The 17972-nt window shown below is 41.1% G+C and overlaps 1 protein-coding gene across 2 annotated transcripts in view; it reads left to right on the top strand.

Moving 5' to 3' along the window:
• LOC124298941 (neurogenic locus Notch protein) overlaps positions 1-17972 on the top strand; it is a 155984-nt gene that overhangs the window by 21880 nt on the left and 116132 nt on the right. For both annotated transcript variants that reach the window (XM_046751630.1, XM_046751629.1), the window contains exon 2: positions 15422-15500. In XM_046751630.1, the coding sequence (XP_046607586.1) occupies positions 15422-15500 (79 nt within the window). The remainder of the gene's footprint in view (positions 1-15421; positions 15501-17972) is intronic.

Genomic DNA, 17972 nt, shown 5'->3' with positions numbered 1-17972 from the left:
GAGTCTCTCGCAGCACCGTACGAAGCCCGAACTGGTGGTTGAAAATGTTGGGAGGTTGGAAAAGGGACTCGACCACCGGCAGATGTTCCATCCATCCATCTATCCGCCCGTCTGGCGGTCCCTCGAGTCGCGTCACGCTTCAGGGATGCCCAAAATTTGATCGTGTTTTTCAATTTGTCGGCGTTCCTTTCGTTAAATAATTGTTTATCACTTCTTTTAAACACCTTGTAGAGTTGATTTTTAACCTATCGATATTTAAAAACGAACGCTTTTCGCTAATGATAATCCACTCGATTTCTTTGTTACACCATCATCCTTCCTTCTGAATCTATGTATAAGATATGCGATGGCATTTTCCCACACAGAGAAACTAATTCCTTTACTCGGACGAGTTGAATATCGTCTTAATTACGCACGATCTGCTCACAATGAACTTATTAGGCGCTTCCTTTCTCGCGTCGAGGAAGTGCTCACGCCTATATTACAGCCGAGTGCTTTGCAGCTCTGAGGTGTATAAATATAAAAATACCCAGAACTCTTTAATATCGTGTCAAGTTTTCCGTCTGCTTACGTACAGAGATTTATACATACTTGTACAATCACCTGCGCTGGAATCACATGTCAACAATTATTTACAATTTTATATTGTCGGTAGAAATACTTGGCAGGTAACATCGTCGGAACTGTTTTACTGATGGAATAGAATTTTTCTCTTCAAATGTCAGGTTTATTGAGAATTCTTATTTTTTTTCTTCATATCGATTTACAACCTATCTTAATGTTATATCTGATCTTATAACCTAACTTAACCGAACATAAAAAAAGAAATAAATATTGGTAGTTGAGCTACGAATAGAAGTTAAATTTCCTATTTTTCATTTTTTTATTCCACGTCGAACAGGGCATACAATACATGTATTTTCATGGATGTAGATACTTGTGTGTCTATGTAAGACATAGGGCATAGAATAACTTGGAGTTGTGGAGTTTGTCAGAGACCACTAGACGTTTATCAGGGGATTTGGCGTTCTCTCTTTAGTCGACAGACAGACACACAGAAGAAACGGTTAAGAGCATGTGTAAGATTTAAAGGCTGTGCGTACAACAAACGGTGCAGCGGGTGGAGTGGGAGGAAGTCGTAAAATCCGCGGCAACAGTTCCTTCTTATGTTCTCAACTTCTCTCTGAGATAGAGCACGTGTATTTTATACGCTCATGCATGTGCAACATGAATTAAGATTCTACGGATTAAAGATTACTCCTCCAACAAAGTGACAAAGCATCAAATATATCCTTCAGCATTCGTTGGTATTCGTGTCCAGTGTTCATTCGTCGTTGGCCGTCAGTTCGATTCAACGGTTCGAACGGTACAAGGGTGTTACTCTTTGGGTTTAAACAGTGCTCCATTTATTTAACACGTGCAAATTAACTTGCCTGCATCACATTATCAACAACAATCGCCGACTTTCACTTCTTTTCAGTTTTACCGACAGCCCATGTCTAATCAGTATTTGACCATTTATACTCAGGGCCAAGAGAATAGTTGCCGTGTTACGGCGGGCCGGATCAAAGAGCCTAGGCGGACAATTTGAGCTGGGTGGTTAACCTAATGCGTCGGTTATATTATGTAGAAAAGTAATATTACTTTACGAGAAGGTGAATGATAATAACGTCTGACCGTAAAACAATTTACAGTCTCATTCCACGTTGGGTTGGCTGGTTATTGTCAGTTGAGCAATCTCAACTGTGGGCAGAGAGACAGGTACTCAAATTTAGGTATACCTATTTTTCCGAGCCAAGTCGCCTAGGGGTTGGTTACCTATGAAATCCTCGTCCTTAATGTTCGGCAGAGTTCTCTCTTTCTTTTTCGTTGCTTTCGTCACGCCTCGCCCGGTTTTATTATCTGGGTTCTCTCTCTCTCTCTCTCGCTCTCTCTCTCTCTCTCCTCCGGCTTTCTGAAAAAAGATGGAGGTTCTAGCCGCCCGATGCGAGCTTACAGAGAGAGGAATATGGGCTCCGCCATCCGCGACAATCAATCATCCAGACAAATTATTGGCCCTAAACGATGCTCGTTAAGATAGTTTCACCGTTTGACGATTTCAACCTCGTATCGCCGGGACTTCGCCTTCGGCTGACATCGGGTCAAACATCTTGACCTTAGACTCGGAGTCGGCTGCACTGATCGGGGTGAAACGGAAAATGCTCGAGCTGCTATCGGGGAAAGCTTTTTGTGAATATTATCAGAGGAAAAGAATAAATGCGCTAGAGTTCCAACCTGTGCTTCCGTAAAAGCCGCGTAACACGGAAAGGGCAAACCATAAATTGTGCAATAGCAACGACGTAGCCACTTAGTCTGACGTTAGTAATGCCTATTATAATACAATAGGACCGGACCCCGAGGGTCTGGTCCCAAAAACAATCGGTTTGACCGAGAAAGAAGCAACAAGAGGATCGGCCAGGTCGAGGAACAATGCCGTCGGTTGTTCCCGGGCTCACGAGTGCTCGGATTCTACTCCAGAGACCTGGTACTTCTCGAGTCCAGCCCAGCCCAAAGGGGAAACCTATCCGATCGGCCCAAAACGAACCCCAATAGCCGCCTCGTGACTCGGGTCAGCATTCCGCCACGGGAAACTGGTTGTGGCTTATACTTCGACTGGGATAAAAATATCGCCAAGACTTTCAGGATCTATGTATATCAGAGGCTATATCCATCCTGCATTCATGTCCAGGTCAGAGTCAGAAGACTTCACTTTTTTGTTTTGACGATTTCAAGCCTTGGGCTGTGTTCCCAATCATATGCCAAAGTTGTGAAAGTTACTTTGTATTTTGTACCTAGAAACAGGAATAGGTAATTAATACGTACCTATCATTGGTACTCGTATACTTCATACACATTGAGTGTGAAAAAATGCTGGTTCTTCGAAAATTAACTGCTCATAATACCGTACAACTCAAATTCTAAATAGGTAGTCACTTCCAAAATACATAGGTATAGGCATTGACAAATGTACCTAGTTACTTTAAGACTCTGATTATGACGCAGTAAACGTTATTAAGATGTTTGTCAAATTACGATGATAAGTTGTGAAGACTTGAAACAGAACCAGCATTGACTGAAATTCATATTTCATTATTCGGTTTGATTATTGAATGACCTTAGGAATTGTTTCTCCAATGAAAACATATTCTTATCAGGAAATGTCCATCAGATGGTTGTGATACTCATATTGGGGATAAAATCGTCGAGTGTACTGAAAAAATAGTAACCGTAATTGCTGAGAGTTGAGTTTTAATCGTAAGATGTAGTCTGCAAGCCTGACCTGGCAACTAACAAAACTGAGCTCCATACAACTGGTTGTGGTTCAGACTTAATACGTAGTTGTAAAAAACTGGATCTGCATGAAGTGTGAACGCTGCGTTCGCGTGCAGAAAAAGTGGCGGTTCTAGCTCTGCGAAGTAATTTAGATTTCGCGCAACGAATATTTTTTTCTTCCACGTCTGTGCATTACCGGGTATCACAGCCGTGTAACAATTAGACAAAAGGAGAAAATTAGTCCTGGCCAATTTGCCGTAGAGCGCTCAGAAACAGATGAAATTCCCGGACGTTCAGCGTCGTTCAAGGATCCACCGGCACGCGAGCAGGTTGCCCGAATCAGCCGCAGTAAGGCGCAGCGCATCCTTTCTTGGGTATAAACACTCGGCGAGTGGTCTTCTTGCCGGTTTGCCAATGCCAACTTAAAAGAGCCCGGTGCTATAATTCAACGGTAATGCCAATCGGCTCTCTTACGGCTCGGCTCGCTGCGGTTTCCCTTCTTCTCATCGACAAAAACCGACATTCAGCGTTGTCCTCCGCCTTGTGCGTCTCCTGAAGGATCCTCGACGACATGTGTTGGACGCAGTTCCTGAAGACGATTATTACAGCTTAACGCGACTTGCCCCTGGTCCTGCGGCAGGAAACTGAGCGACACGTTCCAAGTTCGACGGGAACGTCTTTGAAGACCACCGACAATGCAGAGGACAAGAAACCGCGATGCTGCAGAGGACGTACTTGTGCTTCAAGGTCGACGACTTGCCAATCTTCTTTTCAGGTCACATCTCGCTCAATATCTGTCTAGAATTTGATCCAAGGAGTTGTGATCTCATACGGATTGAGCTCTTTGGCTTGGGTTGTGACCGATTTGGTGATAAAAAAGAAAACTGACTATCGATACTCGAAAAGTTTTTATCATCGACTTCCGTACTGCTGATGATAAAGGAAGCAAAGTGCCTACTGACAAGCACATGATAAAAGTCTTTTAATACGATACTCGATGAATGGTCAGACGCGTCGCTGTATCACGCCTCTTAAATTATCCGCTTTAAATTCGTCGGTATATAATAATAATTTGTGCTGCGTGATTATAAGCAGTTTGTTAACGTCGCGTGGGTACACAGTAAAATTCCATAGTTCCTCGACTGATTGCGATTTATGGAGCCTACAGCAGCAACAGCCACGGTCGCGGATGTTCTCTCTTACATCTTTTTTCTTCTCGTTAGTTACTGGAATCGGTTAGCCAAACTTTTTGAATACCATTAAAATGTCATGAAACCCGAATTCACCTTGCTTACGAATTCTTCTGCATGATTAGCGCTTCGCGAAATCGATTGACATTGTGGAATATATTATTGGAATCGCTATAAGTTATATGTTGCAATTTTGTCAACTATTGTCCGTAGAAGCATAGTACAATAGTGAGATCAGAAATTGGGAAAATATCTCAGTGTTTCAATTAGTAGACGTTGCTCAACTTCCGTCCTCTTTGGGGAAATATTATACAGTTCCTGCATCCGTCATCACGTTTGTCTCTAAGTTTCCAATCAATATTCATACTGCCTGCATAACATTGATTCAGCGGAGGCGAGTTAAGAGCCAAATAAACGTGCCGATGCGTGTGCTCATCGTTCCAACCTGAATCATGTCTGACCCTGGCCTTCGGTTTAGGGTTCAGAGGTTAAATCGACGGAAAGGCGTATACTGACTTCCAGAATGTAAGGTCAAAAATTAATCAGATGCACGCGCATCGCCACGTTCTTTGGTATCTGCCACCAATGAAAAACCGCTGTGAGATTTTTTAACAGATCGAATGACCATTTTATATACTGTAAATAATCGATGGCACAAGAAAGCTTGACTGTAAGTGAAGGAGTGAGTGCAGTCTGCAAGTTCCATTTAGATTACAGTCCACGGTGCTTGTATGATTATGCTGAGAAAGGGTTGAGAGGCAATGAATTTTATAAAGCCTCTAATAGGGCAATTACAATGTTGAATCAGTAGATTCGGATGGTAATGTTTTCGATAAGGTTTTTCATGTATTTTCTGGTAGCTGGACCAGTAGCGAGTCGGTTCGGCTTTCGGTGAAGCAGCAGCCGGCTACCGTCTCTTCCATCCCATGTCTAATCCCCGAGTAGTTAAGGCTAGGTATTATTATTCTCCCATTCTCAGTAAACCGGTATACTCTTCGAAATGTTTCTGTCCAGAGAAACAGATTACGACTAGACCCGACCAGCAATTCGTGTGATTCAGCAATTAGTATGTATCCTTAATTCTAAATAAGAAACCACTGATTTCTGTCATTCTTCTTTTTTGATAAGAAACGCCGCGAAGCTATTCCCTCAATAGTTTATTACAAGCTTAATTGTTCTTCATGTTTAATTTATCAGTTACCGGGCTTAACACTGTTTACCAACCTGCCGCTTCTCTTCTCTGCACCGTGGAATGGATAGAATAGTTCTACTGTAACCATTGTACGGAGTGTCTTCGAGACTGGATATGTGAGATTCGAATTCACCTCCACGTTTCTAAATACGGCTAGGTGGGTGTAGGAGAAGCTATCCATACGAAGTCTCGCAAGGATTCCAAGTCAAACGGTCGCGGTTGATCGGCGTGCAGTTAGTCCGTGTCCCCGTTTCGATGCAAATCTCCACCGCATTACTTTGCCGAGTTCGCCTCAGTACTTGCATTCACTTTCTAACAAGCTGATTCGCCCCGATTTGCCTACGCTCAAAGTTCATGTCCTTGTGGATAGAATTGGATTGAAAATTCATGGGTACCCGTGAATCAGCGTTGGGAACTGATTACGAGGACACTGGAAATGATGGGCGATATGTTCTTTGGCAGTTGGAAATGCTTGAGGGTCAATATTAAACGTCTACCGAAGACGTTATAGTTCCATGCAAGCTTCTGGGAGTCGCCGATATACTTTCGGCTGCGTAATCCGTTATAACAGGTCCGAAGATGTGACTCGAGATATGGGTCCGGAACCTGATGCGTGCCTGCGGACCGAATTATCTCATACGACAAATACAAATCTACTTTTAATGACTGGTCAGAAATTGCCGTCGTAGAGAATCAGGGCCCCGTCTGATTCTGCGTTGTCAGAGATTTGAAAAATGGTCGGAGATGCCTGTTTACGGAATCAGATTTCCTCTCAAGGAGCAGGGAACCATTATTCTGACATCCGACGTTTCATTGGCTGACTGTTTAAGCATTGTATGCGTTTGGCTTGTTTATTTCGGTTGATTCGGTGATTCGGGATAGTTTATTCAAATAACGAAAACAAAGAGCTCGTCGTCCATAATAGACCGGAATGGTCTTCGGACGAAAAGCGTTGACCACACAACGTTGGAGGTGTAAACGGTCATGGGGAATCGACGTTCGACTTGCTCGAATTGAAAGGTCAATGTACCGTCGAAAACCCAGGCAGCCTTGAAACATCGATAAAACTTACTGTCTTCATCGACAATCCTCGTTCGTATTATACAACCTATACGCCTATCTGTCCGTCTCAATCAAGAGTATTGATCGATGTATTGTTAACAATTCATTAACGCTGGCTTTCGGAGATATAATTATGCAGCCGTTAAATAGCACAACAGGTGAGACGACCCTCAATTTCATTGTTAGGAGCCTCGATTGTACCGTAGACTCCGGTATCTTGAAATCTAATCTCGGCGTCCGGTGATCTGGAAAACTCAGAAAGCTGGAAATAGCAGATGGCTTATTGAAATCTCGAATTCCTTACCTCGAGATTGATGATTTTATTTTTAATCCGATCGACTGCTTCGCTGTGTCCCACTCTCTACTTTTGCCGTTCGTGATCGAACCCGTTGGTTTCGGGTGCGAACAAAGAGTCTTGACAGATTAACGCGCATCGCCGCTGGCTTATTGCAAAGATTTTAATTGGCTGTATTATGAAAAGTGTCATTAAGGAGACGATTTGGTCAAGACGCGATCCGGCTGCAGCAGCCCCAGTGACAGAGCTCGTTATTCGCCGCTGACGTAATCGTTGAGCACTGCGGATATGATGCACGACTCTTCACATGCTGTCACATGCCTTACATTATACAATTTTTAGTCACTTGTAAATCACCACACAGAGGAGACTGTCGCAAAAAACGTATTCGCGACTCTTTCATGGAGTAAGAGAGTCACCTCGAATCGGTTTCTGAATTCATTTTAATCGCTGAACCATTTTATGGTATTGTGTAGAAATTCTGCATGACGAAGGGAATTACTTGGAACGACGTTGAACACCGTGGTCACAAGACTTGGTCTCTGCTATCAATTTCATCAGTCGCGCTCTTGGCCATTGAGTAGCGGCAAAAAACAGTTTCATACGCGACATCAAAAGAGTGCTTTATTATAGCTTGAAGAACGGCACTTAATAGCCATCATTTCTTTAACAATGTATATTTCTTCCGAACTCCGGACAAAGTTCAAGCTGTTTTTCAACTTTCACACCTTTTGCAAGGTCATGTCAAAGAAACGAAAAAATATTTTCCGTATCTGAGAATGGAAATAAAATCCACAAACAGCTCTGCGAATCTTGAAATGAATCAAGAACAGTTGTTTGTTTAATTTTTTTTTTTTCTTCTGCCCAGAAATTAATCCCAGACCTATAAATAAACAGAGTAACGTTGCGGGTTTGCGGTACTTTTTCGAATGACTTTACGACGCCGCTCGTTTCCGGTCTCAAAGGTGGCGCGGTGTGAGACGTGAATTAAGAACGATAACGCGAATAAAAAGTCGAGTACTAGTGGATGGCCTCGCAGCCGGCAGGACGTTCAGGTCCTCTGAAGGCCCGAAACATATCGATTACCGATTTACTCGGTTCAGAATAAACACGTTCACCGTTACCTGCCTACAGTAAATTTTCCTCTCTCTACGGTCTAATTGGTGTGCCGTACATACGCAAGCTGACCATCTGCACGCCTGCGTCTATTTAGTGTTTTACGCAATAACGCAATAACGACTGCGGTACAATCCGTAATTAGGATCGATGAATTCGTGCAAACGTTCCATCACGTGAATTTGATTACATCTCGTATCCACTTGACTCAGAAGCGGTTTCTTCACGGCTCGCATGGAAGACTCCAATATCAATTGATTTTGCTATAATTATGTACAAAAACCCGGCGAAAATTTAACTTGTCACGCGTGAGCAACAACAGGTAGGTAAAGTTAAGGCGGATGTCGTAGATTTTTGTGTAAAACTGCCAAAAGAATTCGGACAACTTCAGGGTGTATTGCAAACTCTCGGTGCAATGTTCTCGCAATCAGCGTGGGATGGATGCGACTTGTTATACTCGGCGAGGAATCGTTCCACCCACACGGACGTAAGAATTAAACATGAAGACAGGAGTCGCCCACCAACGAAGAAGAGATCCATTAGTTACTAGTGAAGGAAATTACTGAATCAGATTCACGGCTGGAAAACCGGATGGTTCATAACCTTAACACTCTGCGGCACAGCGTCTCATGTATGAGACACATTTTTTGAATCGATGATTCAAGATTTACATTCAATTTTTGAGATATCGATAACATTTTTTTTTTTTTTTTTTTTGCATACTTGGACTTCTTAGATGTCAATGTAGATGTTTTAAGAGAGATTATGATGATGATTCCGCGAATATAGTGAGCGCTATAAATAAAAAGAGTGTTGAAAATTTCTTTGTTTTTTACATAATAAGTGTAATTCTGGAAAGTTTATGGAGACCGGAAAAGTAGAACTCGATAATCTAGATTTTTATGTTTCTAAAAACGAACCCGATGACAAAATTTCAAAATTCAAAATAGCGGATCTAATCCTATCTGGTGACCCAAGAAACCTACGAGTGTTTATTTTTGCGCCACTTCGATAACTTTCACATTTTCAGTCCGCCGTGTTGAATGCTGAGAGTTTCTCGGATCAGGCCCCATTTTTGTAATCAGTTTCAAGGAATTTAACGGCCAGGAAAAATGTACGCTTCAAAGGTTTAAATACTCAATTCAAGCGCAGTGTCACTAGATTGCAGGTACTTCGGTATGTTTTTCAATTACATACGACGAACGTTTCACACCAGACTGTAACGTCCTTTATTTTGTCCAAGATTTTCAACTCCTGTTAATATACCTTGAACGTCATCTGCAGCATCTGATTCATTGTAATACAACGACGAGTAGAGTCTCCAAGAACGTAAAAGATATGGCGTTGAAGTTCACGACGACGGATATTTGCTCGATAGTTCTTCAGAGTACTCAGCTGAGGCTGCGTTAATGAAGGCGGACCGAAGTCACGACCTTTCAGAGTGAGAGAGGGAGAGAGAGAGGAGGGGGGGGGGGGGAGTAGGTCTCGTCGCGTGAATATCGCATATTCTCTTGCACCGGATTATGAGCACGTGTAACTATATTACATCGATGCGTGTGTGCATGTGGATGTGAACATCTGCGGCTGTGCTCAACTAGTGACTTATACCCGTGCTTGCGACTTGCGTACACGGACGTACTTGTAGATAAAAGTGTGCAAACCAGCGTTCACTGTCCTAAATTTAATCCTTTCGAAGATTCGCATATTCCTCTCAAATCTCTTTTAACATCGATAGGGTAGTTCAATGATTTTTGAGGTCAGGTTCAAAATCGGTAAGTGAATGTTTAATCACTTCCCTTGAACAAGGCCTGAAGTCATACGAAGTTCCGTTAACTCACTTCAAGTATGATAATCGAGTCTTGAGGCGTCATTTCACCTCTCCAGAAGTGAGTTTAAGCAGTATATATTTGAATCTTCAAGTTGGAAGTACGCTTCGTCGACGGATTGTTAACCACTCGCATTGATGGATTACATCAATAAATGGTAATGACAAATTGCTTCGTCAATATTATTCTGATTGTATGACAACGTGATTGAAAATTTACTCTCGAGATGAACTGCCTGATCAGTTAGTCGACGAAATTGCGTTGTGCTTCTGGAATGAGAAAAAATGATACATCTTCGTTGATCGTCAATAGCGATTTAAATGAGCCCAACTTTTACTTTTTAACGGGTATAAATTAAACGCTACCTTCCCGGTGATTCGAGTCAAAGTTTGTGGCGGTCGTTAAGGCGTTATATGAAATATGTATCTATAATTATTATGAATTTTTTTTTCTATTCTTTTAATGATAGGCTATGAAACGTCGTTGCGAAATTCAACATGTAAATGCTTGAGAAAAAATTTGCCTTATGTTGTGCTGCATAATAGTTTTTAAAAGCAACGACGATAGAGGTTAATCACTGGGATTTGGTTCTTTCCTCGTGCAGAGGCAGAAAACACGAATAGTTTAATTATGTGCATGCTTTCACTGATACCGGATCCATAAATGCTTGTGCACATAACACTGCAGAAATACCGTCTCATTTTTGCTTCACACTGTGTAACGAAGCTACGATGAGTATCTTATTTCCGTCGTTAAATTTCCCGCCTTTATCTCGCACAAAGTGTTTCACTCTCTCGAACGAGCCGAGATCGGCGAAATGGAGAGGCTCTATCCTCACCGTCTAAGTTTGCTCTCTCGCGAGTTGAGGGCGGAACGTGGGAGCGATAATCGCCCCATCTAAATTCAAATTACTAATATATTAGCTTTGTAGGAAACACTATGTCACAGTGATGGTGGGTATAATACACTTGGCTTAAGTAAACGAGGGCGTTAGAGGATGCGAAGATTTGTCGGCGAGCCTGGTTTGGTTTAAGTGATCTCATCCGTCGACTTGTGCTTATAACATTGCAGACTCCGATAAATCCGTCGGGCTTAGGTTATACACCGCGGTTCAATATTCACCGATTTTTCTGCCGATCCAACACATGTCTCTTGTCCCCCCCTTTTCAACAACCGTCATCACACTCGGAGAAAACTTTTTGCTTTTCTAAATAAATCAATTTGTAGAAACATTTTGTAGAAAGTTTCCTCGTTAGAACATAATATTTTATTTGTTGTAAATACCAAAATTGATGAAGTAGTTGTTTCAAAATTGCAAAAACAAAATGTAACCGACAGTGAGAAAAATTTTATTTGTTATAGTAACTAGAAAAATTCAGTAAAACAGGTATCGTTAAAAAAACTGTTTGAATATTGTTGGAATTACGAAAAACGAGGTACGCGTAAACATTTTGCGCTATCGTCGATCCTTTTTTGGTAATTGCAACGCAAAGTCAGTTTTTGAGGTTTACTCTTCTTTTTTAGTTAAATAAGGCTTTAATGTCAATTTATTGTTGCACAAGCATTACATTTTCGTAACAGTTACAAGAAAATATAGTAACAGTGATGATAATGAGAAAGAATAGTAACGGATACTAGACTTTCCGGTAACAGCTACAAAACTAATTTTCATTTTGTACCTAGAACTATATTTTTCGATTGTGGTAAAAAATGAAAATAGGTAAGGACTGAGAGGTAACCGGAACTAAAAATTTCTCTCCGCGGAATAAAATATATTTATAAATCCAAACTCGCGATTTTAATTTAGCTATTTTAGTGAAATAATACTTTTTTCATGGTATTATTAAAATATTGAATACCCTATGATAGATTCAACTAAATCGCTTCATACAGTTTGCTAAGTCTATTTGGTGGATAGAGATTAGTAAAATTTACGAAACTGTGCGAGTTGCTAATTGATTTTCGCTCTCGAATAACATTTTACGTCGTAAATCTACAAGATTTTTTGTTGAAGTAGCAAAATACTTTCCGTAACGCGTTAAAAATCCTTTCTCGCAAGAGAAGTAAGATGAGCAGTTATTAGGAGCTCCAGACATCTGTCTAGTATAATCAGTAGAACTAAATCATCGTGGCCTAATATCATTGAATCAGCCAGTCAATTCACAATGGCATATTTTTCTACCGTTGTTTAAAGTGGCACTTAATTCATGTAGCACAAATTGAAATCAGACGATGATTTTTTCAGTTAGAACAATTAAACAATCATTTTTCAGTCTTTATAAAATAATTTCACTCCGTAGATCTGATTTCGCAATCGCAACGGAATCTATGGAATTGTGGTGTCAAACCTCTTCTTAAAATTAGACATTACTAAACCATTTTGTGATTTCCGCTCTATAAAATCAACTAAACTTTTTCGTTGTGTGAAAATTGTGTTTGATCGGAAGTATATTAATCCAGAAAATTCGTTTCCAAGACCAAATTCTTTCTGCGTGCATACCGTGGACAATTTTTACTTCGGAGCATCCTGTATCTCTGCGCTTCAACAAGCTGGCTTCAGAGTAATTGAATTGTCAAATCGTTAGCCCGGATCAACCAGTCATATTTACAGTCTTGATATTTTTATCAGTGGTCTTGTTGGCTCTCAAAGTTTTATGTGGAATACGTCTTGCTGATCATTCGCGCTTCACGGTAATAATTATTTTGACATTATTCCAAGGTTTCTGATCGGGATAAATGACATAACTACTCGCAAGAATTTTCATTGCTGACGCAGAATTGAGGCTTGTACACAGAACAAGAATCGAGTTGTTCACAACAATGAACGAATTAGCGTTCATTGTGGCGATACTTGTGCTAAAAAGGAGGTTTGTCGGCGCACGACACTTGCTTTCACGTTTTATACGTCACCACACCACCAGGCTTTACACTGTGCACGATGTGATGAGACAGTGACTCTCAATCAATCCTTTGTCTGTTTCAATATTAGATATTGCAGATATTTGTCTTTCGCTGTACTGTATCCTCCATTTTTCCACATCGTGTACGATGTGTTGCAGCCGTGGAAAATTATTGCTAGCAAGAAGCCATAAATTTATAATTAACATCGCCGTATGGGTAGCAAGAATTTTTTTTTTATCACGTGTTGAATATTACCAACACCAAAGAGATGATTAATCATCGACTCCATACCTAATTCGTTTCCATATTATACATCTATTTACATGGGTGAATATCGCGTACCTTGTTCGAGAAACGTGATCGTGGTCTGGCGTTAAAACCTTTGCGGCGAGTAAGGAAATCTGTAATACCTAGGTACATTTATCGCAAGGAAACACGAACCCTGCATTCTGTGTAACCTTGTGTTAAAAGTTTTCGATATTTTTATTTGAAAACAAATTTTAAATTTCAAGGGTCCACATGTTTATTCGCTATCGGGTTGGCAATAAGTGCGCAAACTTTTCCTCCGTACATTTACAACTTAATCATAGGCCAGCTCTAGTTTGAAAAAGATTCTGTGCGATTCAAGAAAGCACACTCGAATACTAGTATTAGTTTAATTTTTCAAATTCAAGTTTACGACTGCATGAAAGAACGCAAATTATTGTTGTACTACACAGCTTGTTTACGTCTGGTTTAATGGCACTCTAGGATGTTATTGTAATACGTAATTAACCATTTGGTCATCACTGCTTTGCAAGCAATTGTCGATAATCAACATTTTATGTTTCAAGTTTACGAGCAGTTCAAATCAAATATTATTACACAGCTTGTAACGACAGTCTTTAGCCTGAAATTTATTAATTCTTTCTGTCGAATTTGAAAGACCATGAACGAAATATGTAAAATCAGTTGTGGTCTGAAGTTACGGGCACCAATCATTAAAGTTTAAGAATTGCGTGCGACTCGCTTTGCTGATTACATCTTACTTGATATGCGTAAAATCAACTGCAAGCTCGCTGCACACGTGGACCGAGTTCCGGCTGACGTTTAAACAGGATGTGCGTAGGCGGTTGATCCGTGTTATGCGTGTACGTAAACGTCGTTTTATACAGACGAAAGAGAGAAAGAGGGAGAGATAGAAACGGGGTGGATTCACTCTACAATCTCGTCAATCCGTGTCGAGCTCCCGCCAATAGTTTTTGTCGTTTGGTTGACTCTCTGCGTGAGCCAAAATATGAAAGTTCACTTCGATCGTAATCAGTAAAAAATCAGATCAGGGTATACGCGCTTCGAAAAATACAGGAATACCGGAAAAACCCCGGAATTTGTTGGTGCTTCGTGACATTAGATAAAATTTTGCGAGGTTGAGGTTGCGTTGAAAAAAGGCATGTCGGGTATCTGACCATTCGCACACAGTACGAATTGAAACTGTAAAAGAAGGTTATTTGAATATTTTGTGCAGTTGACTTGACCATTCTGCACAGCCTAGTTAAATATTTTCTGTTATGGATGATGTGTGATTTTCATGCGTATGAGCGTTGTTAGTATTGACATAGTTCATCTGCAACTACGTTACGTAGTTGTCGCGGCATTTGACTAAAGTTCCTAATTGAAAAATATTCATTTTAACTACACACTTGTCTCAGTATGGTAACGGTAAAGTACTTAACGGGAAATCCAGGAAGATTCACTATTTTGCAATATTTGAATGCCTGAATTAAGCGAGTCGGTGAGATATGAGTATTGTTATGATCAAGCGAGAAAATTCACAACGAAAAAAAGCTAATGTGGACAGTGCAAGTCAGAATCCCCAAAGAGAGAAAGAGTCATCGAAGAGCAGATCATTGCGCTTTCTCCAACGTGATATTAAGTACTAATTTGGAACCGTGAAATAATTGATAACAATACTTTTTTAGAGATTGTGAATATTCACTCTTCTCATCGATTGTAGTCGCGAAATACTGTCACTTGTTATTATCAATAAGTTCATAAGATGTACCTGCTGCTGAATAAATTCTTTAATACATATTGAAATTATGAACTCTGAAATTGAATAAAGCTCTCGCTCATAGCAATGTACAATTCCTACTTCAAAATGCAACGTCTGAAATACTTGCAAATAAAAATACATCAAATATTTGTTATGTTTTCGATTGTAGGTTTAGCAATACAATACCAGGAATCCATGCCAAGATACCTGTAATTTTTTTTTTTATATGAAATGCGGGAAAATCTGACATTTATTTTTGGCTGGTAGTCGTATACACTCTAATTTGGAATACTGATTCGCTCGTTCATTTATATCCATTAAAATTTTCGCGTCTGATCCACCGTTTCTCAACACTATTACACGTTATTTGGAGTTTGGAAGTGCAGACGCCACGTTCGAAAACAGCTATACGATCTCTGATATCGTAATGGAATAATATTCCTCGACGTAAAAACTTTTCTAATATCATTAATGGAATTTTTTTATGTGTTACAGGATTCGTATCGTGCTCTCCGAGTCCCTGCAAGAATGGAGGGGTGTGCGTGTCATCCCCTCGTGGGGAGTTGTATTGCAAGTAAGTCCTTGAGCCAAGTTATTGCATGAATAATTAATCAAATTACTAATCTATCAATTAGAAATGTGACTTTTCGAAAGTATCAGGGATAGATTTACCCCCCGAACACACTGGCAAAACATTGTTCGCGAATGGCGCGTTGAGCAACGAGGAGAGGAGTAGGTCGGATACACTCGGGTAACTGGCCCGCAAAGATGGAATGCGAGAACAGCGGTACAGCCAGCCTCCCACGCAGGGTGTTGCGAGGGGGAAACGATCCGTGAAAAGCATTGGCCCTGGGGCGGTGGCACTTATATTCGTATAATACTTGGACTAGTAATGATAGCTTTATGCCGAGCTCTCATTTACCAACCAGCCGAGTCGAGGCACGAGGTGAACTCTCGCGTTATGTGGTATTGTCGTAATTTTGCTGGTCGAGCGATCGGTCAGACGGTCAGAAGTCCCTCAAGAATAAGATCCGATCGCCTAAGGGCAGCGTGCCAAACCGCTGCAAGACCATCGACGTCATTTCACAAAGAGCAAAGAAACCACCTCTCAGAGGTCAGGCCTCACCCGTGGTTCACGCGGTTTGCCGGGTCATCTCGTTTAGCTCAAGGGTTTTATACGAAAGCCAAGCTCACACCTTTACATTTTCTCTCAAACCAGAGTAACGATCGTCCAGTTTCTAGAGAACGATTATTCTTGAGTCCGTTCGATTCCAGATGCATCAATATTTATGTTTATTTAGTCATCACAGCTCTTGCCATGTAAATTTCAAGATTGGCAATCGACTCACAATGTTTCGATAGTTAACAGTCATCACGACAATGTATGTATAATTCGTCTATGGTCGTCGGTTTTTCACACATGGAAGATGAAGAAGAAACTATAGCGGAACGGCTGTTCAACGCTGAAGGAAGTCAGGGAACGGTTAAGAGGTTATGACGTGGGAGTTTATGGCTAGATGAGAAGTGGTAATCGAGGTAATAATTCTACCAGTCGTCGAGGATCGTGACTCGGTGACGCTTTGAAATTACCCCTATGTCTGTCTCTAAAGAGCCTGTGCTAGAGTTCGTCACCAGCTTGATTTCCACCTTGTGAAGTCTTCAGGGCAGTGACTTCAAGTTTGTCAGCATGGCTTGTTCGCAGCTCTTGCAAAAGAATTTGGGATGACCTTTGTCATTGAGTATTTCTTGCGGCGTTCATATGCATAGGAAAGGAGGAAAGGGCTTGATAGAAAAAGAAAGGTTGAATATATCAATTCGTGAGAAAGTTGCGAGTCATGATCATGAGGGGCCGTTCGATCCTTAAATAAACTTTTGAGATGAACCAGCGAGGTTTTGGTCAACTTTTTGAGCTCACTGTACAATTCCTTTGGTTGGTTCGTCCTTCGTTCACTGTAAGTGAAACAATATGTCTGTATGTCTGTCTGACTTGCTTCGTCACGACAGCCGCAACGATGGTTGTAATAATGGCGATTTGCATTTAACTGATTGAGAAGAAGCTCGAAGCTGCATAACTCTCCAACTACATATATTCCTCGGCTATTTCACTCTCATCGTTGAGAATTTCAAGTTTGTTGACACTGACAGAATCTGCAGGAAATTACTGCAGCAAGTTCAGTCAGCGGACTCGCAAATTCGGAACGAGTCACGAAGCGAATTCCATTCGGAAAGCAAATGTTAGAATCCGAGCTCAATCCAGCCAGCTGCATTAAACTGCAACTCACCCTGCATTACGTTTAATTGCCCGAGTAATTAGTGCTATGAATCCATTCTTGCTCACTCGCGCGACCTTTGTGCCCACGCCATGCAAGGTATCGTTCCCCTACATAGCTCAGATGTAACTTCTTCATGTCTTGCGGTATAAGACGTGCGGCTGTACATGCGGGCTTCGTATTCTTCATGCCACGTGCCTTAGTCTCAAAACTGTGATCGTCTATTTGGCGTTCCGTCAAAAGTCTGTAAAAATGGGAGTTGAATTGTAAAGACGATTTACCTCCGAATCCTGGTTACAGCTACGCTGGCCATTTTTATTCTTCTTTACTTCACTGTCTGAAGAAGAATATCTTCAACGCAACCACAATACCTAAGTGAAGCCTCAAACTTAGTATCTGGCTTCATGCGGCACAACTTGCTAATTATGGCTAACCTCGTCCAATCTCTACGATCCTTATGATTTCGGTCTGTCGGTATGACAAAGGGAAGTGGCGTTTGCGGCTAGCTGATTGTTTCAGTCTCCGAGTCCTATCGCTACTGGAATGAAACCGTCGTGCATTACTTTTTCTCCAACCACCTTTGCGAGGATCGATAAATCTAGATAGCCGATATAATCTTAACGGGAAAAAAGAATTTCTCTTCGTCGCTGTCGGCACCCATTTGCATCCGCGTATTAACCGCCATCCGGACTTTCCGGTTACTGTATGCACCAGGTTCGGATCAACCTGTCGACGAGATTACCGATGGCAATGAATACTATCCAAGATACGAACTG

Source organism: Neodiprion virginianus, chromosome 2, assembly GCF_021901495.1.
Source record: "Neodiprion virginianus isolate iyNeoVirg1 chromosome 2, iyNeoVirg1.1, whole genome shotgun sequence".
Classification (NCBI taxonomy): Eukaryota; Metazoa; Arthropoda; class Insecta; order Hymenoptera; family Diprionidae; genus Neodiprion; species Neodiprion virginianus.
Note: the sequence above shows the minus strand (reverse complement) of the source record. Positions and strands in the feature narration are given on the sequence as shown.